Genomic DNA, 25,331 nt, shown 5'->3' with positions numbered 1-25,331 from the left:
ACTAATAATCAGGTGGCATTAATGGAAGCCATCTTGCTACACTAGATAATTGGCTGCATTAAACTAATAAAATTACTTGAGAGCCAGATTGCAGCAGGGAAGAGGGGCGGGAGGGAATTTCTTGCACAAATGCAATTGAGCAAGCATGTTGTTGTTGTTTTTAATGCTACCTACTATGTTCAGGATCGCAGCCCTAGGGCATTTCAGATAGCAATTTTCCAGGGCATCCAGATGACCTCAAAAGATGCTGCACAATTTTGTAGTGCTCTCTGCTGGCTATTTCCCAACAACCCATGAAAAACCCATCCTTTTTAATGACTACTTTTAAAGTAGTAGTATGTAAAAGTGATGGGTTTTTCATGGCTTGTCAGCAAATGGCCAGCAGAAGGCAGTAGGAAATCGCGCTATGTCTTTTGACATCTGGATGCCCCAGAAAATCTCTCACTACAACTGCCATCTGAATAAACTGCCATCTAAAAATGCTCCTAGGAAGTGCATGTTCTATTCACTGCATGTGTTTTCTATTCACTCTATTCACTGTGGCTTCCACCCTATGGAGTCTCAGTCTACCAAAGGTCACACTATTTAAGAACAGTGCAACGTCTCTTTCAACCCATAGGAGTGAATGGCAGCCATTTGCTCCAATGGGGAAGTAAACATATTCATGGAGGAATATCACCCTTGGGAGAGGTGCTAAGTATTTGTTCCAAAGAAGTTTTATCCATTGCATTTCTCTGGAGTAACAGGACTCTGTACTTTCATATAATATCTTGATGAGGTTCTCTAGGTGCATTGTGACTTCATTATGAAGTACACAGCATGATACAGTGGAGGGGCCAAAGCTCGGTGGCAGAGCATCTGCTTTGCATGCAAAAGGCTTTCAACTGTGGCCAGGGGTGCCTTTGCACGGCTTCGGCTAGTGCGCCAGCTGTGTCACTTTCTCGAGAAGGCAGATCTGGCCACAGTTACCCATGCCTTAGTCACATCGCGGCTGGATTACTGTAATGTGCTCTACGTGGGGCTGCCCTTGAAGAATATCCAGAAACTGCAGCTAGTGCAAAATGCGGCAGCTAGGGTTTTATCTGGAGCTGCCTGGTGGGATCACATCACACCCATTTTGAAAGAGCTGCACTGGCTACCAGTTTGTTTCCGGGTCCAATTCAAGGTGCTGGTTTTGACCTTTAAAGCCCTTAACGGTTTGGGCCCAGGATACTTGAGGGACCGCCTGCTCCCAAGGGTTGCTGTCCGCTTGACGAGGTCATCTGAGGGGGCTCTGCTCCAGGTGCCGACAATGAGGGAGGCTCGGTTGTTGTGCATGCGGGACAGGGCCTTCTCTGTTGCTACCCCCAGACTCTGGAATGCTCTCCTGGTGGCTATTCGCTCCTCGGTCTCCATCATGGCTTTTAGAAAACATGTGAACACTTGGCTGACGTGCGCGATGGCGTGTGCGGGCACATGCATGGAAGTTACTTCCGCTTTTAGCAGGCAACAAGGAGGCAGGGGTGGCAGGGAGGAATGCTGCCGCCTCGAAGATTTCCCTAAAAACTGGAGTGCCGGAGGGGGAAAAGCGGTGGGAGGGGTAAGTACAACCCCCCGCCCTTAAAGCAACACCCCCCAGGCATTGGACCACGCTTCCACATTCTGTGCACATTCCTACAGAGGGCATTGTGGGGGCCACCCAAGGCAGGCTGGACAGGGGCCGCTGATGACACTGGGCAAGGGACCCTTGGTCTGAAACCCTGAAGAGCTGCTGCCAGTCAGTGTAGACAATACTGAACTAGATGGACCAATGGTCTGACTCCATACAAGACAGATTCATATATAACAAACAAACACATAACTGGGAAAGTAGCAAAGGACAGCATTCTCCAGCTTCTTCTTCAGCAGACCACGATAAAAGGCAACACTGACTGTCCTTGACATTTGGGAGCTGGCAAGTACAGGATAGGAGCTGCCAAGCTACAAGCTCAAAAGAGTCCCAGGGAGTACAAAGTGGATTTTCATATTTCTCAAACTTATAGCTGCAAGGAAACCTGGCATTCTTTCTTAATTAATCAGTTAAATCTTTCCTTTTGGCAGAGATGACTCCAAGGGGTAGCAAGGGGTAGTGGGTGCTGCCACCAAATATTTCCCATCCCTCTTTCATTGCCCCATCCACCAGACTAGAGATTACAGCAAAGTATCAGACCATACAGTCAATTGCCTTGCATTAATTATTTTCAAAGGCCTCCATGGTTTAAAGAAGCCCTCATTTACTCACTACTCTACCCCAGACAAGCTTTAGGATTCTGTGCAGTCAGGTAGGTAAGAGACCCTTTCATTACCTTAATTACCTTACCTCTGTCAGTATTTCAAGTATAGCAAAATTCTCACTTCCCTAATAATGTTCTTTGCTCCCCCTTTGCTCCCTCAGACTAATTGACCTAGAGTCTTTCCTGACGTTTGTTGAACTGGTCTATCCAACAGTAACAGTGAAGAGGGCAGAAACCACACAGGGGTGGGGGGAAATTGCACAAGCATAGCATAGGGCAGGGCTGCACAACTTCAGCCCTCATACAGATGTTGGACTACAACTCCCATCATCCCTGACTATTGGCCACTGTGGCTGGGAATGATGGGAGTTGTAGTCCAACAACCGCTGGAGGGCCAAAGTTATGCAGCCCTGGCATAAGGGACGGGGAACCCTGCCCCTTGCCTCATTAATGCACACATGCCTCATTTTAGGCTTCAGCATGTTTTAAATTAATTATGAGTTACTAATTTCATTACCTCAGATTGACTACTAGGGATGAGCCCAAAGCATTTTGGCATCTCTTTGGAGAGGCTCCGAAACATGCTTGCTCCTTGGCACCGAAAACATTTTGGCACGGGGCGCGGGGTTCCCTTAAGAGGAGGCGGGCAGGTCCTCCAAGTTCCTGCCCATCCTCCAAGTTCCCACTGCCCCACCATGGCGCTGTTGCAACAGAAATACCTCTGTACAAGTGGCAGCTTGTGCCACTTGCTCCTCTGAAATGCCGCACCACGGTGAAGGGATGTGTCTCTTGGTATCCCTTGTGCATGGTTAGCATGTAAATGACATTGACGCATGTGCCAACGCCATGCCGGGGGGGGGGACACACACATTCCATCACTGCAGTGCGGCGTTTTAAAGGAGCAAGCGGCACAAGCTGCCACTTGCACAGAGGTACTTCTGTTGCAACAGCACCAGGGCAGGGCGGGAGGGGCTTGCAGGGCGGGCAGGTTGGGACCTGCCCACCTCCCCTTAAGGGAACCCCTCGCCGCCCTTGGATGTGCACCAAAGCAATTTGGTGTACACAGAGGTGCCCCTAGGTAATTTTGGAGCCTGGACCTAAAGGCCTTTGGAGGCCTCCCTCCCCTGCAAATTAAGCATCATCATGCTCGGCCGGGCGACCACACCACCCAGGACAGACTAAAGAGGATTCGGGAGGGCCCAGAGGCTGTGGAGGCCCTGGACTTCGGCCCCAAAGTTCAGGAGTAAGAGCACCTCTGGGTTCACATCCCTATTGACCACACACCCTTTGGCAACACAAACTCTGCAACAAAAGGCTAATAATAGCCCAGAAACATAGGAAGTTTCCTCTTTTTAAAGAAAAATTATTATTCTTTAAAGATAATATTTTACTCTACCAAACTCATGCTAGAAAGTGGCCTTGATTTTAAAAGCATACACACAAACATGACAAGAGTGAGTTCTATGCACTTGGAGAATATTATTGGCTTCAACTGCTAATGGCAAGCTCTGCTGTTGTATTTTTATCACTGCTCGTCTGCAAATTACTTTTAGTTGGAGATAATTTAGCTTTTTATTTCATTATCTAGCACAGCAGACAAAAGGGACCTCACAATTTGTTTTAAAGCAGCTCCAGCGCTTGCTCTTGCTCAACACGGACAAATGGTCAATTAAGTTACTTTTTCAGAATATATTGTTCAACGTAATCTCGGTTTATGCAGCACGTGATGGCAACTGCATGGAAGCAGAGTTCTCTTGTATCTCCTCAAAAGCTTCTGGAAGATTGTGCATTTTAAATAATATTGTATAGAGTGTATGCCTGTGGGCTTGGTGCAGTTCAAAACCCAACAGCATCTCTTAATACAGACCCTGACAATTTAAACAATATTTTATCGAGTGAGTGAGTGAGTGAGTGCGTATTACAAACCCAATAGCACCTCTTAATACAGGCCTGGATACATTTTCTTTGGATCTAGGAGCCAGTCCAAAAATTTGGGAGCCAGACAGTGGCCACTTGACAAAATTACCAGACTTAGTGATGGGCATTTTAGAGGGGGAGGATAAATGGGCTTCTCTTTATCCTTTTTACAAAAATCATACAGAAACAGAAGGCTTGTTCAGATCCATTATTGATTTATTTAAAATATTTATACCCCTTCCCTCCTACTGCTCAGGGCGGCGCACAACAATACAAGAGATACAATATACAATAAAAATAATAAAATTAACCCAATTGAGTAAACAAGTTAAAAGTCAGGTTAAAAACCACAGTAATTATTAAGTTCAAATTAAAAGTTATTTTAAAAGCTAAAAACTGAAAATCATGAAAACGTATTTGATATGTGTATTTATTTATTTAAAATATTTATGCCCCACCCCTCCAGTACACTACTGCTCAGGGCAGCTCACAGCATTAATAAAAGTAGGTACAATGTAAAATAAAAGATTAATAAACCACATTTAAAATCACATTTTTTCAAAAAGTTTCAAATTAAAAGTTGTTAATAAAAAGCCCCAAACTGAGAACTATAAAAACTAAAGAACCTACCAGTTAAAACATGAAAAAGCTTCTTTTAAAAGATGTCTGTTCTGCTGTTTTTAAAAAACACTGAAGGAGGGAGCATGGCGAAGCTCCTCGGGGAAAGTGTTCCACAGCCAAGGGGCCACCACCAAAAAGGCCCTGTCTCTAGTCCCCGCCAACCAGATCTCTATTAGCAGTGAGGCCATGAGCAGGGCCTGAGTCGATGAACCGAGGGCCCTGGCAGATTCACATGGCCGAATGCGGTCCAACAACTACCCCGGCCCCAAGCCGTGTAGAGCTTTAAAGGTCAAGACCAGCATGTTACTCAGCACAGCAGTGCTCACAGTTACAACTGACAAAAGGGAGGAAGTCCCGCCCTGCCCCTGTCACTCACCCCCTCCTGCTGGGCGCTCGTGGTTACAGCACCATTTGTGTGAAGACAGAAGACAGAAGTGCTGTAACTGTGATGGCTGGGTGCTTCCATGAACAGCAGGCCGGATTGCCCAAGCAGCTGCTCACAGAAACACCAGCTAATGCAGATACAGCGCTTCCCTTCACACAAATGGCACTGTAACCATGAACGCCCCGCAGGACTGGATGAGTGACAGTGGCAGGGCAGGACTTCTTCCCCGCTTTCACAGCTGTAACAGTGAATGCCACTATGCTTTGTAACGTCTGAATGAGTCTACGGCTGCCTGGGGAAAATAAGGATGTTATTAAATGAAGTAACTCTACCTCTGAATATCCTAGTCTAGGCATCACAGTAAAATTTCTAAGTGCTATGGCTCCCTGGCATCTGGTCTTTCTCAAGCCCAATCTTAACAATAGTATTTTAAATATTAACTTGTGAAAAATGGTTATGAGATTAACCATCCAATTAAAAAAAAAAATCTGAGAAAAGAACAACACCACAAATAACTGGCTTTCTTGCACAGATTAGCAGAATTGTCCACGGACGATCGAGTTCTAAAGGCCTGACTTGAGCTACAATATTGCAGGAACTTGACAGGAATTGGTCTCCTTCAAAAAAAAAGGACAGCAAATCAAATTCAGTTCACCATGGTTTGATGCTCCTGCAACAGCACAGAGATCAGAAAGTGGGGCAAATGGACGGACACACCAGCTCTGGACCCAGTGTGCACCTGCCCTTTCCCTGTGGCATTTGGTATGAGTCAGAAGTGTGTGTAAACTTTATTTTCAGTTGTTTTTCACCTTAGATATTACTTTGGCTTGTATAAGCTTTACTTTACTTATATTTCTGCTGCCACCAATAAATGATGAAGCCCTTGTAACTAGTTTGGTTTCTTTATCCTGATAACACGGCTTTGCAGATGTGATGAGGGTTTGGTACAGAAATCACTCAGTCAGATGTACTTCAAAACAAAACAAGAAGGATATTTATTTAAAGATGTTTACTGAGGTTTGTTTTGTAGGGCTGAAATCTTGCTTGGTAACAAAGCTGAAGATGTGAACTTCTCACAGCACTTAGTTACTTTACACATAATGAAGTAATTCACACGACTGGGCAGGCAGAGTGGTGGGAAAGCTGGTTAAACTCACCTCTCCCCTAGATGAATATTCGTGTGTTCCTGGGTGCACGGATCGTGCTCCCAGACGATCCACACTACATGCCACAGCTCAGAGCTCCAAAGGCCAGGATGATGCATCCTGGCCTCCAGACATCCCACCATGCACTGAGCACAGTGCATTGGGGGATTCCCCAGCAGACAGCCACTCTAGGCACCCATCTCTGTGTGCAGCTGGGCTGGAAGCAGCCCGAGCTCACACACAGGAAGCAAGCCCCAGTTAAGGGAACACTCACTCCCTTAACCTCAGCTAACAGCCGGGCTAAAAAGCCGGGTTAGATGGCACTGCCCCGCCAGAATTGAGTCCAATTCTGATGGCTCTTGCTCGCAGCCTAACCCAGGCTGGGCTTTTCTAGCCTGGGTTAGGCTAACCCTAAGCCTTAATATATACAGCTGTTCAGCTCTGAAAACCCAGTTCTTTCCCAGAACTGTACTTCACAACCCAGTCTATTACAGACTTTCCTAATAACCCAGTCTATTTTTTAGGTGGTCTTATCCTTTGGGTCTCAGAGATTTCTAAACCCAATTGCATAAAAGTAGTCCTGCACCATTTCATCACATTCCCAATTCAATTCTGATGTGGAGGAATAGTTCCTTTCTATTACAATAATTAGGTAGCAAATGAGAAATTCACCCCAGGAATATGACTGCATTCTGTGGATTAGCTAGAGATGCTTATAAAATTCTCCCCCTAAAAAAAAACACCCCTACTAACTGGGCAAAGAGGCACCTTTTAACATGTTGATTCTCTTTATTTAGCAGGGGGAGAGTAACTGGCCCTATCCACATCTAGCACAGTAGCTCCAGTGACTGTTGCTGGTGTCTATCTGTTGTTTCTTTTTAGGTTGTGAGCCCTTTGGGGACAGAGATCCATATATTTTTTTTAATTATTTCTCTGTGTAAACCGCCCTGAGCCATTTTTGGAAGGGCAGTATAGAAATCGAATGAATAGAATAAATAAATAAAATTTCTGCCTAGATTTTGGGTTTTTGAACAAGCTGATTTTGTTTGCAGAGTGGCACCAACAAAAACCTGCCATTCTTCCATTTTGCTCTTCCAGACATTGCTGATATTGCTGTATATGCGCAGTTTACAACTTTCCGCACCACTTACAGATTTCTGATGTGCAGGAGAGCACAGACATATTGATTAAAACATGATTTAAAAAGGAATCTCAATTGAATTGCACAAAGGTATCAAGATTAAAGAGAGTGCATAGTAAGAAATATATTTAATGCATCAAATATAGCGAGATTATGCAAACTCTGGAAATAGAGGTAAGCTCCAAATTACCTTGAGAAAGCTAAGGTTTGATCGGAGCATTTACCATTTCTGTTTTTGCTGCTTTCACAGGAGAGATGCTGTATGTTGGCTGAGTCGAGAGCTTTGATAATAGCCATTTGTTTGGTTGCCTGTGGCAAGTTGCCTCTAAGTGACCAGCCAGGGAAGCTTTACAAAAGCTGATACTTTTCTTAAAGGTACAAGTGACTATTATGAGCTTAAGCAGATTAGCAGCAGACATTTCTGGAAGCTGGTATTTGGCCGAAATTACAATACTGTGAAAGGTCCCTTTGAAATGAACCTTATTCCCTAGGTCTGTGTTCTTCATTGTAAGACCTGGGAGCCAGTGGTGGTTCCAACCCTAAGTATGCTCCCTAATTGTTTCTTGTACCTGTGTGAAGCTCCACCAAAGCTGAAAACTCTCCCCCAGTACCATGTGTAGACAATCATTCTCACTGCACAGTGCTGTGCTTTCCCAATGCAGGGGTGAGCTTTCTTTAAAAGGGAAATAGAGGCTTCTTTAGCCATCTTGGAAGCCATGCGCCATCTTGGAGGACATGCACAGTGCAGGGAAGTATAGCTCTTCCAAGTGCTTTCCTCCAAGTGCTCTTAGGAGAGGGCTCCCTTTCTCGTAAAGGGTCCTCACAGCACAGAGAAAAAGCCCAGGACTATGCCGAGATTAGCACAGTGGCGGGCGGGCGGGGGGGGGGGGGGTGGCTCACACATTGAAGGGGTTTTTTTCCCCACTTGAAAAATAGTGAAGATTACTGTCCTAGGTTATAAAACTTAATTCAAGGAAACCTTTCTGAACTCTGGTGGGAAATGGAACTTAAATTTATATCATGTGCATGCAGTCTCAAATTCAAACACTATTCAGATTTCAGTGGAATAAATATACTTCCACTGGGGGAGGGAGGGGAGAGAGAGATTTTCTATTTTAGATGAGTAATTAAAACACAACCTCTACAGCATATGCCCAGGAGAAAACACATTACCTTTTAATTAACATCTGAAAGTAATTAAAAACTGGGAATAACTCTACATTGCTGTTGGTCTCAAGGGGTTTGCCTTCCCCAGTTTAGAAAGATACACAACACAGGTGCATTCTAGCAGATTTTGCTGAAGTGGAAAAAAAATCATTGGTTTAACTAATCACAGGAGCTTGATTTTTTAAAGCACATTTGCCTCTGGAATAAAAGTTGCTTGATTGTGTAGAACAGGGCTGAACAACTTTGGCCTTCCAGTTCTTGGACTACAGCAACATATATGCATCATCTGCATCATCTAAAACAAAGAGAGTATGCTTCTTCCTAAAGAACTATTATTTTCACCCATATTCACAAGTGATTGATCAATTAAAATAGAGTAAAACTCATAGGATTAATTGAGGAATATTTATTTAAATAGAATGACAATTAAAAGTGTTAAACAGGAGTTTTAAAATGACAATAGCTAAGTAACTTGGGAAATTATTCCAAAGTGTGGGTGCCATCACAGAAAAGACTCTGCCCTGATAGATGTTAACTCCCCAATGAGTTAAGCTAGGTCTCACCAGAAAGGCCGGTGGCCATGTGAACCCACTCTATGTCAAAGATGTCAAAAATACATTGCTCTGGAGAATTAAAATGATGTGGTGTGAAGGTAAGACCCCAAACCTACCCTAAAATTGTCCTGTGATAAGGAGGTATGAAATGCCCATGAGAAGAATTTTCATCATGAAACCTGAGCATGAGAAAATCTTGGTGGCAAGGAAAATAAGTAGTGCTGGCTCCACTGTCCTTAAAAATAATAATAATCAGAGTTAAGTCATCATCTAGACAAAGTTAAGTACTTTGAGTCCCACTGACGGTAGCACGCCTGATTTAAAATGTACTTAGCTCTTGGTTAGATTAATGGGACTTAAGTCCTCACTTGCCAGGATTGTGCCCTAAATAACTACCATAAAGTGAGATCTATAATTAGGAATGTTGTTATGCCCCCAAAGGATACGAGGCCAGTCCCAGACCAGACCCAGACATTAAAAAAAACAAAAACCTTTGAAGTTCCTCCAGGGCGCTTTCCAGATGAGAACCTGCCACGGGGTCACGTCGTCTCTCGGAAATGTGCTTCCACACTTGCTGCGTTGTGACACTGCAGTCCCTATGCAGACAGCAGGGTGCCATTCACATTTCCAATGCCTTGTTGCGAATTTAATCACTGCGATATAGAGCTAGGACGTCATATATCCGGCGTCTAAAAGTTGCTGGGTTTTTTGGTTGTTAGTTTCAGCGAGACTGCTCCCCCTGCTGTTTACGTTACATAAACAAATAACAAACAAATAAGATGAGACCCTGTCCCCAAAGGGCTCACTTTCTAAAAAGAAACATAAGATAGACATCAGCAACAGGCACTGGAAGTGCTGTGCTGGGGGTGGATAGGGCCAGTTACTCTCCACCTGCTAAATAAAGAGAATCACCATGGTAAAAGGTGCCTCTTTGCCCAGTTAGCAGGGGTTATGTCAGGATATGTCTGTCCAGTGTGTGCACAGAATTTACACAAATTATGCAAATGCAAAATTAGTGCAAGTGATGTTACACAACAGTAAACTCATTGTTTCCAATGGACTTATAATTGTGTAACATCAATTTGCACAATTTTTCTTACTTGTACAACTTGCATGCATGCAGCGTTACTGAACTGACATAACCTTGTACGGTATGTTAGCCAGTAATCCTAAAAGCACTGCATTTCCCAATAATATATTCAAGATTTTTTTTTAAGACATTAGTGAACAGGAAAAGGAAACCAGAATACTTTTAGCCAATATTGTAGCAGTAGTGTCTAAATCAGGCTTTTAAGGTTTCCACCCTTTCATAATCCAGCAAGGAGTTCAAAGGTCAATGCTTTCCCAAAGACTCGGCAATGCCTAGTGCACATGTTGTCCATTTAGAGCTCCCAAAGTTTAGTTATGTAGGACAGACTGAACTTTATCCCTCTCTTATGTCCCATGGGAGACCAAGCAGCTCACTGTGACCCAAGAGGGGATATAAAAGCAGGACAGGATAACTCCAGAAACTGCATATGGATGCAAACTTATTTATATTAGTTTCCACTATTAAAGTTGTATGCACGCACTGGCTCCTACAAGAGAGTAAGAGAATATAAGCACAGACAAAATTAAATACTCTGGTTGACATCTGGCAGACTATTTCTCGGGAAGTAGTCTAAAAGGACTATTTAATTTCAATAGGACTGCTCAAGAGCAATTTAAGTTGGATGTCAGCCACTGGAAACCATGGGAAAAACATTACCCAGAGTTCCCAACATTTTTGGGTGCTGGGGAGCATCCAGGACCTAATGAAAGCATTACCAGAACAAGCCTCCCATCCCACTTTGTTGTGGTAGGTTAAGGAAAAGAGGAATGGCAAGGAAGGTAACGGGAAAGGGCCACTGGAGAAAGCTGGAGGGCAAAAAGATGACAGAATCTTTTTTTTTTGGCATTTTAAATTTATTGGCTTTTACAATAGAATTACATTCAAATTACATTCATTTATTTAATTAAGTAAATATTGACTTCCCGCTTGCCTATCTGCGCGGTTCACGTTAACTATACATATAAACCATTGCTATAATAATTCAAAACATATACTCCACATTACTACTTGATTTTACCCAACCCAACCTGCTGTTATTACTATATTTCAAACCCTGCTGAAAAGTCCATATTAGAAAAATAGTTCTTTAAGTAAAGTAAAAAGGGTTCCCAATCTTCTCTGAAACATTCCAAATTTCCATCCCTTATAAGTGCTGTAAGCTAAAAGATGCCAGAATCATAGAATTGGAAGGCACCTTGTAGGCCATCAGATGCAATTCCTTTCTCAATGCAGGAAATCTAGAGCTAGGGAATCTCCAGTAGTTGGCTTTACAGCCTGTGCTTGAACACTCCCACTGAAGGAGAGCACATCAAGGCATCTCTCGCTAATTGGTTCCATTGCTGGACTGCTCCTATTGTTAAGAAATTTCTTATAAAGTTCAAAGGAAGTCTACACTCCATAACTTAAGTCCATTAATTCTAGTCCTGCTCTTTAAAGCAGCAGAAAACAAGTCTTTGGCCTTTTCTACGAGATAGCCCTTTAGCTATTGTGTCCCCCTCAGTTCTTTACTCACACTAAAACATACCCACTTCCATCACCAATTTTCCTCCTCAGGGCTGTTTTCCAGACGCCAACCATCTTTGTTGCCCTCTGAACCCATTCCAATTTGTCTCCAGCCTTCTTAAAGTAATCCTTGAGATGAAGCCTGACTAGGGGGCCGGGTGGGGGGAGAAAAAGAAATTCTTACTTCTCTCTCTCATTATAATTTTTTGTGCTTGTGCCTTTAGTAGCTCCTTCTTCAGTACTCTCACCCACTTTTGGTTCCTATCTCCGTCCATTTATCTAGCAATGGAATCCTATCTAGCACTTTGAGCTGACTAAAATCAGCTTTTCTGAAATCCAAAGCACATTTTTTACTATGTTCACCTTTCGCTTTTCATAAGATATAGAATTCTACATGGTCAGTTTCCCCCAAAGTTTCCTCCACTCAACCTCACTGGGCCTGGGTCTGGGTCTGATTCTAGCTGGATCTCTTCCCATCCTACTCCACACATGAGCAACGCAAGACGCTCATGGAGTGAGGAGCGAGTTCTTCACTGTGTTAATTAAGGAGCAGAGACACCATTTGCCACACAAAGGAGATGGGGCATAGGGAGTTTAGTTGTGGCTGGAGGACAAAATCCTGCCGACGGCTCCCCTATCCCTTTTGATTTCTAATTGTATGAGCCCCAAGCCACGCCCCTGCATCTAATGTCAGGTGCAGGGTGTGTGGCCAATACCGGGGATGGGGCCAGTTCAATGAAATGCTGGCTGGCGAGGAGAGGGGCGTGCCTCACACTCCCAGCTGGCGAGCGCTTTGTTCTCTGTCTGGGTATGGGAGGGGACAAAGGGCTGCCCTGGCTGAGGACGTGCCTTAGCAGTCCTCCCAGACCCTGGTGGCTGAGGGATGGTCATCCCCCCCTTGCTCCATTGTTCCCACACTCCTGAAAGGAGACAGACCTAAACAATCCATGTGTCTATATTCAGCACTGCATTTGTGCTGCTGTTCCACAACACTGCAAAAAGCACACATTATTTCATAATAGCTCCAGAACTCAGCTTCCTGAGGAAGCTCAGGTTTAATTTTTTTTTTTTAAAAAGCACAGGCATGTTCTGTCCCCCTGTGGGATAGCATCCAGCATCCTTCTCAGGGCCCAGATGCAAGGTTATGCATGCTCTAAAAATAAACAAACACCTAGCCTTGCTACCACTACTACTTATATACTGCTTTTTAACATAAGGACATAAGGACAGCTCTGCAGGATCAGGCCCAAGGCCCATCTAGCCCAGCATCCTGTTTCACACAGTGGCCCACCAGATGTCTCTGAGAAGCCCATAGGCAGGAGTTGAGGGCATGCCCTCTCTCTTGCTTTTACTCCCCTGCAACTGGTACTCAGAGGCATCCTGCCTTTGAGGCTGGAGGTGGCCTTTAGCCCTCCGACTAGTAACCGATGATAGACCTCTCCTCCATGAAGTTATCCAAACCCCTCTTAAAGCCATCCAGGTTGCTGGCTTTAAGAACAAATGTTCTTAAAGCAGTTTACATAGAAAGATAAGAAAATAAATAAGTAAAATAAAATGGTTCCCTATCCCAAGACTCATAAGGTAGATACCAGCAACAGCCACTAGAAGGATGCTGTGCTGGAGTTGGACAGGGCCAGTTGCTCTCCTCCTGCTTAATATAAGAGATCCACCACTTTAAAGGTGCAACTTCCCTCAGTTAGTAGGGGCTAACTGCATAACTTGTAATCACACCAAGCCAAATTATAGCCCAGTGGCCAGACACAGTGGTCCCCCATGTGCTGATAGAATTCCAATCATGTTCCTGGTAAGCAGGGTAATACTTCACTGTGTTTGACTTGGTGGTTCACCAGTTGACTAGGCCTGCTGGATAGAAAACCATGTGATGAGTTTTATAAATATTTGTTTTCTACCATGACTATTATTAATCATTCACTCAGAACTGGGTACACACTGGTCAACCACATTTTTTTATATACTAGTTGTAGCAGTCCTTTTGACAGAGCTGTAGCAAATCAGTGTGTCTGCACTTTGCATTTCTGCATCCTCTTGGCCAGTTTAGAATAGACCACAGACACATTTGCCTCACTTAGGAGGAAGGAGGCAGGAATGGAGTATTTTATTAAAATTCTAGAAAGCAGCCATTCCCAAGTGTCTGGTTGGGAAATGTTCCAATAGTTTAAATGTTCCAGCTGCCAGCACTTAAACCACAATTCACTACAGGCACATCTAAGATTAATCATCTGAATGATTGACTATTTTAGCCACATCTGATTAAATATTTTGTATGTAATTCTCACAAACACCACAAATGCTCAATGGCAGCTGATGGATATTCTGCACAATCTTCAGCACTAGAATTTAAGAAGTGCTCCAGTCAGAGGCCAGAAAATGTAGTCAGACCTTTAAAAATAATAATATTTTGATGCTTAAGAATGATGAGAACAGGAAAACAAAATTTCATCCTGGTTCCTAAACCTACCATTTTTTCAATCACAACTCTATAAAAGTTGAACTCGATAAAAGACGAAAGCAGAAAATCCCATTTATCTCAGTAGGACCTACTTCTGAATAACCTTATATAGAAGGTGTTGTATTCTATCTAGTAATCTTCTGTGTTTGGAAGTTTGTCCCCATGTGGATCCTGTATGTATGTATGTATGTATGCATGCATCTGTCTATCTACCTATCTACCTGTCTAATCTGTACACTGCCCCAAACTTTCATCTCTAGGCAGTTAACAGTAGTTCCATTCCAGCCTATTTCCTCTGTTAATGAGACCACAAATAAAGATATCTCAACCCTATGGGGATATCAGGATTAGGTTCCTAAACATACTGAAGTGTCCAGAAAATCACCCCACCACCATCACCCAAAAGCAGGGGGGAGAACAAATAAACACAGTATGTTGTTCTCCAGCTCTTCAGCAAGGCCGCCCCAAATCTTCAATCCTCCAGTTTTTGTTCCTTTCTTTTTCTTTTTTGAGGGTGGGGTTTTTTGTTTGTTTGTTTTTTGTTTTTGCATGGAAAAGAGCCACAAAGTGACTCAGCACTACAAAACGGCAGCAGGAAATAACATCAGAAGTCATTTCCGGCCACCCAAGAACCACAGATCAGCAAAGAATAACCCTATTTTTGCCCTGCAAATAAAGAAAATGGGTTCCTATGACCGAACCACAGATACTCGAAAGTGGGGTTGCCGGGGCCGTGGATAAGAAGGGCCACCTGTACTATCAACAGCAGCAGCCAGTACAGCAGAGATTCTCAAACTTGATGCTGTGACTGCCTAAAATATAGAAAGTTACACAAACCACTCTCCCATTATTAAAGCTAGTGTTCATTTGTTTGTTATTTCTCCGTGTAAACCGCCCTGAGCCATTTTTGGAAGGGCGGTATAGAAATCGAATAAATAAATAAATAAATAAATAAATAAATTTGTTTAATGTCCACCTGATTTTTCGCATTAGCAAACTCACATATTCACACATTCACATACACAAAAATGCCCTAATTGGCCTGCTCCTAATTTCTAAGCAGAGTTATATACAACTTCTTCAACGTTATGCTTTGTCTTTAACCTGAAGATTCTGTTCTAAGCAGCAAGTTATAAAGCAGCAACAAGGCCAGCCTTGATTTGCATATCAGCAGCAACAGCTGCACAGCCGGCCTGAAGTTGTTTGCCCATAACTGTGCTCTGCAGTCAAATTATTTCTTTTTCAGAACAGAATGAGAGCAGAAATGGCTTCTCTCCTCTTCAAACCAATCGGTATATTGCGCAATAATAAAAGCCCCTTCTGGAGCCTCACATTTGCCAAGCGGCTTCCAGGAAGCTTGGGTGGGAAGTGGGGAGTGGAAAGCAGGGGGAACAGAGCCACCCTTTTCATTTATGCAAAAGCATCAACAGCCATGTTTCCCTGTCACTCCTAGAAAATGCAGGTAAGAAAATACTCTCTTAGCAAAACTATTTTGCAACTTCAAGCAATGCTAGTTGGGTGAATGAAGACAAATCCTGCCTTTCTGTGATACAGTATTTTGGAGACCTTCTTCCCGCCTTTCTTAGAAGATAACCGGAAAATCTTAACTGACTTCTTCTTCTTTTTTTTTTTGCACAGCTGAGCCTACCAAAAGTCACACTCCTGAAAAATGTCATCCATTCCCAATAAGGTCATTTTAATTTAGTAATTATTTGTATAGTACTTACACAAGCAAGAGAGGATTTAGGAGTCCTTATCTCATTCGTTTGCACAGCCTTGTGGAGTAAGTTGTTATCACAGGCAGGCAGAATTTCAACAGGATCAGAGTTCTGAGTTGAATCCTAAGAATCTGAATCTCCCGAAGACTCCAAAATAGTTTCTTGGGGCCGCCTCACTCATTTATCCATTTACACTCAGGGGATAAATGCAGGGTCATTACTCCAGTACATAATATCGGACAGGCTTATATGAGGACTACAAGATTCTCAGGTACCTGAATGCAGAGGCCCTAAACAACATGAGGGATTTCTGCCTATTTCCTGCATAAGAATCAGACACTAGCGCCATTCACACATTACGTTAAACACTTGCACAATTGACATAGATACAGATCCATACACAGATAGTAATTTGCATGTTAAGTTGAATGCAGGTACAGCAGTGCACTGCCCACTTGCATCCTGCATTTCAGGAGGGCTTTTCCAAGGTTCACTTTTAACACAAACACAAGTACAGTCATTTACACAAAAATGCATGCGTGTGCAGAAATTTGAACTCAGGTACCACATAGTAAGGTCGTTCGCATGACCAAAATCCCTGGTGGCTAGGGAGGGCTGGGGGGCGGGGTTGGGAGGGAGGAGTAGACCTACCTTGCCCCACATGATCTCTTAATGCCTTTTGCCACACCACTTTGCCACATACACATGATTGCCGCTGCAGCGAGCGGTGCAGTGCTTTGGAGGCCAGGGAAATACTGCTCGACCTCTAGAAATCCTACAATGTACCGTGCAAGAAGCACGGTACAAGAACCGTGCAAGAAGCACAGTGCACTGGGGAATTCTCCCACAAGCCGGGCGCCCTAGGTGCCCAGCTCAGTGTCTGCTTGGGCTACAGACAGCCCAAGCAGACACATGACCAGGATCCCTGACAGAAGGGTGCACTTGTTCCCTTTTACCTGGGTAATAGCCCAAGGAACATTCCTGCGGTACCCGGTGGGGTAGTGCCAGGATGGGCCACGATCCCGGTGCTTCACACAAGCAGCCCTACCCTGGCAGGGCTGTGCAAGACCACGTAGGACGGCTCATGTGAACAGCCTCAATGTTTGAATAGGGCTACTGTTATGCAGAGAATCTCTGAAAGCTGGTTAGCACACTTGTGTCTGATTCCTGAGCAGACATCCTTCCCATTTTAAGTTACTGTAATTTATTTTATCAGGTCTTAAACCACCATCACCCCAGACCAAAAAAAAAAAAACCCAAAACAGAAATAAAGATAAAGAATACAATTTACCATACTGACACTGAAAATTCTGCTACATCGACAACTATTTAAAACTAATTGCCTGAATTAATCATCTGTTTTCCTAATATCCTAGGCCATTGCATAAAATTGAGACACTTCATAACATTGAAGTCTGAGAGGAGGAAAGAAATATAAAAACTGCTTCAGCATCCCTGAGAGGTGACTGCTGAGCCTCTGTTTGAAAACTTGCAGCGAAACAGAACATTGCTGCTGCAAACACAGAACGTCCAGACCCGTAGCTAGGGTAGTGCCAGGATGGGCAGAACCAGGCGAATGTGTTTTCCACACTGTGCTGAACTAGCTTCCTGAATAATGACCAAAGAAAAACATTCGCTTCTGAGAATTCTGACCTTTCAAGGGCTCTCTTGGGTTGCATGAGGTTTGATTAGGTTTCCCAACCTTCCATTTGTTCCTAACCAACCTTCATTTGTTCCTAAGCCTGCAGCCCTGCCCATCAGGCCATAAAACTGCCCTTCTTATCATGGGATGATGCTGGTTTATAGGTGGTATCTTATCTCTGTAATCCTTTTTGTGTGCGCGATGGAACCAAAACTATAGCAGCAACTGTCCCTACTACAGTTCGAAATGTCCTTTTTTCCTGTTAGCTGAAAAGACAGAATTATTGTGCTTGGGAAGGTGGTGGTGGTGGGGAGTTTCATCTTCCTTTGAAACTATAAAAAGGTAAGGATCATCTAGAACAAGTCTGGCTTTATAGCCCAGACTAATCATTAGTTGAATGCTATTTAGCACACATGTACCTAATGCACGAGGAAGAAGGTGGAAGTCAATGAAGGATGTTGCTGTTGACTGTAGCAGGGATGAAACCCGACAATTAGGGTGCAACTTAAAGTAAAGTGTGCCGTCAAGTCTATTTTGACTCCTAGCGCCCACAGAGCCCTGTGGTTTTCTTTGGTAGAATACAGGAAGGGTTTACCATTGCTTCCTCCCACGCAGTTCGAGACAATGCCTTTCAGCATCTTCCTATTGCAACTTACCCCTAGCAAAAAAGGTTGCACATCACTGTAGATGGAGAGGTTAGGCTTCGTGTAATCAAATGCATTAATGCATAAGTCAAAGAGCCCCAGCATCTCAAAGACACACACATCATAAAATGCATAGATAAGATGCAATATAAAATAACCAATACTAATATTTACAAAGTTGCTGGATCATATTGCTAAAAGAACATTGCCTCTGTTGTTGTTTTTCCCCCTCTTGCAGCCAGGGAGAATGAGGCTAGGAAAACTTGGCTCCTTTTTATTTAAAAAGGTATATAATAAGATTGATTTTTTTTACAATTGCTGAGAAATGGTAGAGCGTAATAGCTGATAGTGGGAAAAGTTATTACCCAAGCCTGCCTCATTGGAATGCCTTTTCCAGAGAGGTTTCCCAAACCTTTCAGTTTTCTGTTTAAAGATCTTGCTTTCCACCCAGGCTTTTAATATTGAAGTAGTTCAGTGCTGGAGATAATCTGATCTGCTTTTATTATTGTTATTTTTATTTTAACTTTTATTATGTGCATCATCTTTGGGCACTGTGAAAGGCCATAAATAAATGTAAATAATAGTCACATTCTCCCTCCTCTCCCCAATAACACCTAGTAATGAAACATGCTGTGGCATCATCAGATCATGTACTTTCCCCTCTTATATATTTGATGGTTTGGAGGCACACAAAAACTCACGCCAGGGGAAAGGAGGGGGAAAGCCTCTTTTCCTAGAATACTATCTTGTGTGTGTACATCTATTTTTTTCATCTATTGTGGGAAAAGCATTCCATCACAGGAGCCCACGCTTCAACTCCATATACTTATGACATTCACCATGTCATCTGCTGGTTGTGAGAACAAGTTTGTATTTTTAATCTATGAATATGAACCAGAAGAGTCCCTGATTCAAATGTCACCTCAGCATGCAATTACTAGTGCTCTTATGAACATTCTCTCTCTCTGCCTCAGCATCCCATCTGTTATATTATACTCGCCGGCCTTGTAAACTTATTATTATAAGAATTACCGAATGATTTATGTGTGCAGGTAGTAGGCAGGCTAATAAATACATGCATGAGTGATAGCAACTGGGTCTCAAGTGTGCCTTCATACCACACCCTCTTTGCTGGAAGTCATTCCTGTTAGTCACAGAGGTAAGGTAGCTGATTGGAGTTACTCAGTGTTGAGAGAGAGATAACTCCAAATCAGGGTCAGATTAACCCATAATCTGGGCTGTAGCCATAGACCCTCATAATTTTAGCCTTTTAGCTGCTCCCAGGGTTGCCTGCTCTGACTGAAACTATTCCTAGAGACTCCCCCTGCCCAATAGTTTCACAGTGTGTCATTGTGTGTGTCATTGAGTTGGTGTGGACTCCTGGTGACTACAGAGCCCTGTGGGTGTCTTTGGTAGAATACAGGAAGGGTTTACCATTGCCTCCTTCCGCACAGTGTGAGAGGATGCCTTTCAGCATCTCCCTATATTGCTGCTGCCTGATATAGGTGTTTCCCATAGCCTAGGAAACATACCAGTGGGGATTTGAACCGGCAACTTCTGTCTGGTAAAGGCAGAGTGTGCCGTCAAGTCAGTGTTGACTCCTGGCGACCACAGAGTCCTGTGGTTGTCTTTGGTAGAATACAGGAGGGGTTTACCATTGCCATCTCCCGCACAGTATGATAAAAGATTACTCAAACTTATTGTTAGTCTGCATAAGCATACTTGTTTGAAAGTTTGTTATGGCCCAACTGGACAGTTAATATCGGAAATTCCAACTTTTAGAGGAGTACGTCAGTATACTTGCTCCTATTCTGTTCAACATCTATGTTAATTCTGTGGTTTCTTGTTTGTCCACCCTCTCTATTCATCCACCAAAATTAGCCGATAGGCACGTCTCCATATTATTATATGCGGATGACATGGCTATTATGTCGCAGACACCTGTAGGCCTTAAGCGTGCCCTAAGACTCTTCTCATCATTTTGTAACCAAGAGTCTATTGAAATAAATTATAGTAAGACTAAAGTCTTAGTGTTCGCCAAGCGAGCTAGGCGTTATAATTGGTCCATACAAGGAAACAAGATTGAGCAGGTTAATTCCTTCAAATATCTAGGAATTACGTTTCACTCTGTTGGCTCTAGAAATGCCCATTTTAACTCCATCAGACAATCTGCTCAAATGGTTGTAAATAAGATCAAATCTTATCATTTTACACATGGTGCTGCTTTTATACCTGCGACAGTGAGACTTTGGTGGCGCAGTGGTAAAACTGCCCCAATGAGCCCCTGGTGGCGCAGTGGTAAAACTGCCGCCCTGTAACCAGAAGGTTACAAGTTCGATCCTGACCAGGGGCTCAAGGTTGACTCAGCCTTCCATCCTTCCGAGGTCGGTAAAATGAGTACCCAGAATGTTGGGGGCAATATGCTAAATCATTGTAAACCGCTTAGAGAGCTCCGGCTATAGAGCGGTATATAAATGTAAGTGCTATTGCTATTGCTATTTATACAGCCAAAGTACTGCCTTTGCTCTTATATGGAGCCCAACTGGGACCTGCAAGTAATTTTGCCTTACTGGAGGCTATCCAGACTAAGTTTATTAGATCCATTTTGCAGGTTCCATGTTGTGCTCCGAATGCTGTCATCAGAAGAGAAGTTGGTCTTATTAGGGTGGAATCCTTATACTGGTGCTGTATTTTTCTATTTTGGTTAAAACTGAGTTTTGGACAGGCGGGTTTAGCCTCTTTGGCTATGAATGATGGTTTTAATTCAAGCTGGAAACGAGCTGTGTTGAGCAAATTTTCCTCTTTTGGCCTCTCCATAGAGGATTTGCATACTGTAGGAATTGAGCAAGCCAGGAAGTTAGTTAAGCAACGTGTCCTGGATATAGAAGTTCAACAAGAAGGTGCATGGCTCAAGCAGGGTTTATACTTAGGGAGTCAAGCTATTAATCTTAAACCAGCTAAATATTTTGATGTGGTGCTTGTCCCTAAATTTAGACGAGCCCTCACTTTAGCACGTTTAAATGTTCTTCCTACAGCAGTATTGGATGGCAGGTTCAAGAGAGTTCCGCTATTTTTACGTCTTTGCCCATGTGGCAAAGGGGTTATAGAATCCACCTCGCACGTTATTCTTTATTGTGATTTTTATAGGGAACCCCGTTTAAGACTTTTATCTCCTATGTTAGACAATTTGCCTGGCCGGTCTGATGAATTTTATTTAAATTATCTTTTAATTAATGAGGACACTGATATTATTTCTGTTATGGCCAGGTTTTGTTATATTATTTGTAAAATACGTACTGGTTTATTGTAAATGTTTGCTGGTTAATGACCGAATAAACTTATAACTAACTAACTAACTTATAAGGATTACCGAATGATTTATGTGTGAAGGTAGTAGGCAGGCTAATAAATACATGCATGAGTGATAGCAACTGGGTCTCAAGTGTGCCTTCATACCACACCCTCTTTGCTGGAAGTCATTCCTGTTAGTCACAGATGTAAGGTAGCTGATCGGAGTTACTCAGTGTTGAGAAAGAGATAACCCCAAATCAGGGTCAGATTAACCCATAGTCTGGGCTGCAGTCATAGACCCTCATAATTTTAGCCTTTTAGCTGCTCCCAGGGTTGCCTGCTCTGACTGAAACTATTCCTAGAGACTCCCCTTGCCCAATAGTTTCACAGTGAGTAAAGTGTGTCATCGAGTCGGTGTGGACTCCTGGTGACTACAGAGTCCTGTGGGTGGTCTTTGGTAGAATACAGGAAGGGTTTACCATTGCCTCCTCCCACACAGTATGAGATGATGCCTTTCAGCATCTCCCTATATTGCTGCTGCCTGATATAGGTGTTTCCCATAGCCTAGGAAACATACCAGTGGAGATTTGAACCGGCAACTTCTGTCTGGTAAAGGTAGAGTGTGCCGTCGAGTCAGTGTTGACTCCTGGCGACCACAGAGTCCTGTGGTTGTCTTTGGTAGAATGCAGGAGGGGTTTACCATTGCCATCTCCCGTGCAGTATGAGATGATGCCTTTCAGCATCTTCCTATATCGCTGCTACCTGATATAGGTACCAGCTGGGGTTTGAACCGGCAACCTCTGGCTTGCTAGTCAAGTCATTTCACCTCTGCACCATTAGGTGACTAGTTTCACAGTATCAAGCCATTAAAATCTCCAGGATTGTGTTCAACCATCTCCTGGAGATTCATGCCAATTCCTGGAGTCTTTCAGGCCAGTCCTGGATGGCTGGCAACCCTAGCCCTGCTTCAGTTGTACATTTTCATTACTGCTGCTTCATATGCCCCAACCTTGGGCAAGGACTGCAGCTCAGTGGATAAGCATCTGCTTTGCCTGCAGAAGATCAAAGGTTCAATCCCTGACTTCCAGCTAGGGTTGGGAAATATCCATCTGAAACCGCTGGCATCCCCAAGGAAGGCTGGGAGAGACTCCTGCCTATAACCTTGGAGAACTGCTGCCAGTCAGTGTTGACAATACTGAGCTAGAGGGGGAAATGGACTGACTCAGTAGAAGGCAGCTTCCTAAGTTCCTATGACAATACCAAATGAGACGAATCAATGTACTGACTCAGTAATAAGGCAGCTTCCAATATCTATGTAAATATATCTTCCTATATCTATTATCAGGACTCAACCAGATGCCCTGGCTCAAAATTAAGCTCTGAAACCTCCTCACCTCCCCCCAGCAATTTTTTGCCCTCCTAGTTCCTTAGAAAGGCCTGTCAAAAACTCAGGAAGTATTCCAGCATGGAGAAGACACCAACACACAAGGTAGAAAGCTTTGCGTGTTCATGACCTACTCCCTTTTATCTTTGGGTGGAGGCTCAGACACAGCCATATCTGCCTCAGCACACCTTTGGTGCAGAGCGGTATCTCCGTGCCACAACAGCAACTGAGTGACAGATGCAAGGAGTTCCAATAAAGATACCGCTCCAGAGCCTCCTTTGCTGCTGAGATCACCGACAGCTGCCTTGAGCTGGAACTGGCATTAAGCACAACACTCCTATTACATAAGCAAGAAAGGGTGTTTCCCCATGTTTGAAAACAGATTACTTTGTATAACTATATACCAATCTAAATACAGATCACATGCAAAGCAAAAGCGAGAGGGGGAAGGGAGAAGGAAAGAACTGTGTCAGAGCACAACCCTAAGCCTTTTACACAAGCTTGAAAAAGAATAGTGTCAGATGCCATACCTATGCTTAGAGCAGGGCTGCTCAACCTCGGCCCTCCTGCACGTGTTGGCCAAAAGCAGCTGGGCGGGCCAAAGTTGAACGGGCTGGTTTTAGGGCCTCTTAACTGCTGTGTTGAAAATAGCACATCATAGGAGCAGAGAAAGCTGCCTTTTATCAAGTCTACCTAGCTCAGCTCTTGGTCCACCTAGCTCAGCTCTCCAACGTTTCAGGCAGGGGTCTTTCCCAGTCTTACCTGGAGATGCCAGGGATTGAAACTGGGACCTTCTGTATGCAAGCAGATGCTCTGCCACTGAGCGACGGCCCCATTCCCTGCAAGAAAGAGTGCTTCCCCATGCTGGATGTCAAGGTTACAGAGAGAGGTGCCTTATACCAAGGCACACCACTGGTTCATCTAGCTCAGGGATTCTCAACGTTGGGTCCCCAGATATTATTGGACTTCAACTCCCATAATTCGCAACCAAAGGCCACTGGGGCTGGGGATTATGGGAGCTGACGTCCTGGGGACCCAACATTGAGAATCCCTGATTCTAGCTCACAATTGCCTACACTGACTGACAGGCTCTCTGGGATTTAACAGAGATTTAGAGTTGGGAGGAACTTTGGAGGTCTTCCCATTCAGTCCCCTGCTCAGAGCAGGAAACGGGTATGGACAGGGGTCTTTCCCAATCTGACCTGAAGATTGAACCGGTGCACTTCTGCATGCCAAGCATGTGGTTTACCACTCCATTACAGTCTCTGTCATCATGGCAAGTCCAAAGGATTTCAAAGAACCAGTAGTGGGATTCATAGGTCCAAACCTAGCATAACTTAAAAAAAAATTAACTGGAGTTCTTACAGTGTCTTCCCTGCAGGCATACCAAATCATGGTGCTCTACATGCAACATCTTAAATAAGAAGAGGGTGCATCAAGGTAGACTTGCTGCTTCCCACAATGGCCAACCAGATGTCTGAGAAGCAATTAATAGCCTTCTCCTGCTGATGCTCCTGACATAGGAACAGAGGAAGCTGCCTTATACTGAATCAGACCATTGGTCCATCTAGCTCAGCATTGTCTACACTGACTGGCAGCAGCTCTGCAAAATTTCAGGCAGGGTCTTTCCCAGACCTGCCTGGGGAAGCCAGAGTTTGAACTTGGGACCAAGCAGATGCTCTACCACTGTGCTCTGGACCCCGTTTTTAACTGGTTGCCCAGTTAAAAACTAGGCCTCCAGTTTAACTATGGCCCCAATTTTTAATTCAGAAACATACAGCTTCTTATCTTGGAAGGTTCCATTTAACTATTGTGACTAATTGTGACTACTCCTTTAAAACTATTGTGACTACTCCTTTAAAAGCCATCAAAGCTAGTGGCCATCAATACATCTTGTGAAAGCAAATCATGTGTTCTGTGCTCAGAACATGTGTTCTGTGAAGAATTCCTTTCTTCAGTCTCTCCTGATTCTAGGGGCGTGCTCAGAACTGATTCCATGCACACCTGGGAGGCGGTCTCTGTAAGGTGCAGGGAGGGTGTTCTTACCTGCCCCGCCGTGCTTCCCCCTCCAGTGCTGCGTGTGCACGACACTTCCGGTATTACGCTGATGAGGGCAGCAAGAAGGAATGCAACTGCCCCACGCAAGCGATTTTTAATGCAGCACCAGAGGAAGAAGCATGGCAGGGGAGGTAAGAACACCCTCCCCATGCCTTAAAGAGACCCCCACCCCCATATTCGAACCAGTTCGAATGCGGGGGTTCCGAACCTGTTCGGCAGTCTGTGCATGAACCGCCAAACAGATTCGTGCACATCCCTACCTGAATCTACTGCCAATTTCATTGGTTGGTCTCAAGTTTTATAGCAGGGGTCCCAAACTGCAACCCTCCAGCTGTTGCTGGACTACAAC

General features: G+C 43.9%; 1 protein-coding gene across 3 annotated transcripts in view; it reads right to left on the bottom strand.

Annotated features, from left to right (window-relative positions):
- EPAS1 (endothelial PAS domain protein 1) overlaps positions 1 to 25,331 on the bottom strand; it is a 177,249-nt gene that overhangs the window by 106,551 nt on the left and 45,367 nt on the right. Inside the window, exon 1 of one of the 3 annotated variants that reach the window (XM_053312148.1) lies at positions 9,299 to 9,384. The exons of 1 other annotated variant lie outside the window; for it this stretch is intronic. In XM_053312148.1, the coding sequence (XP_053168123.1) occupies positions 9,299 to 9,369 (71 nt within the window). In that variant the 5' untranslated portion in view covers positions 9,370 to 9,384. Of the gene's footprint in view, positions 1 to 4,799; positions 5,120 to 9,298; positions 9,385 to 25,331 lie in introns of those variants that run through there. One more of the 3 variants, XM_053312171.1, reaches the window with a different exon arrangement.

Source organism: Hemicordylus capensis, chromosome 1 (genome assembly GCF_027244095.1).
Source record: "Hemicordylus capensis ecotype Gifberg chromosome 1, rHemCap1.1.pri, whole genome shotgun sequence".
Classification (NCBI taxonomy): Eukaryota; Metazoa; Chordata; class Lepidosauria; order Squamata; family Cordylidae; genus Hemicordylus; species Hemicordylus capensis.
This window is presented reverse-complemented; position numbering and strand designations above follow the sequence as displayed.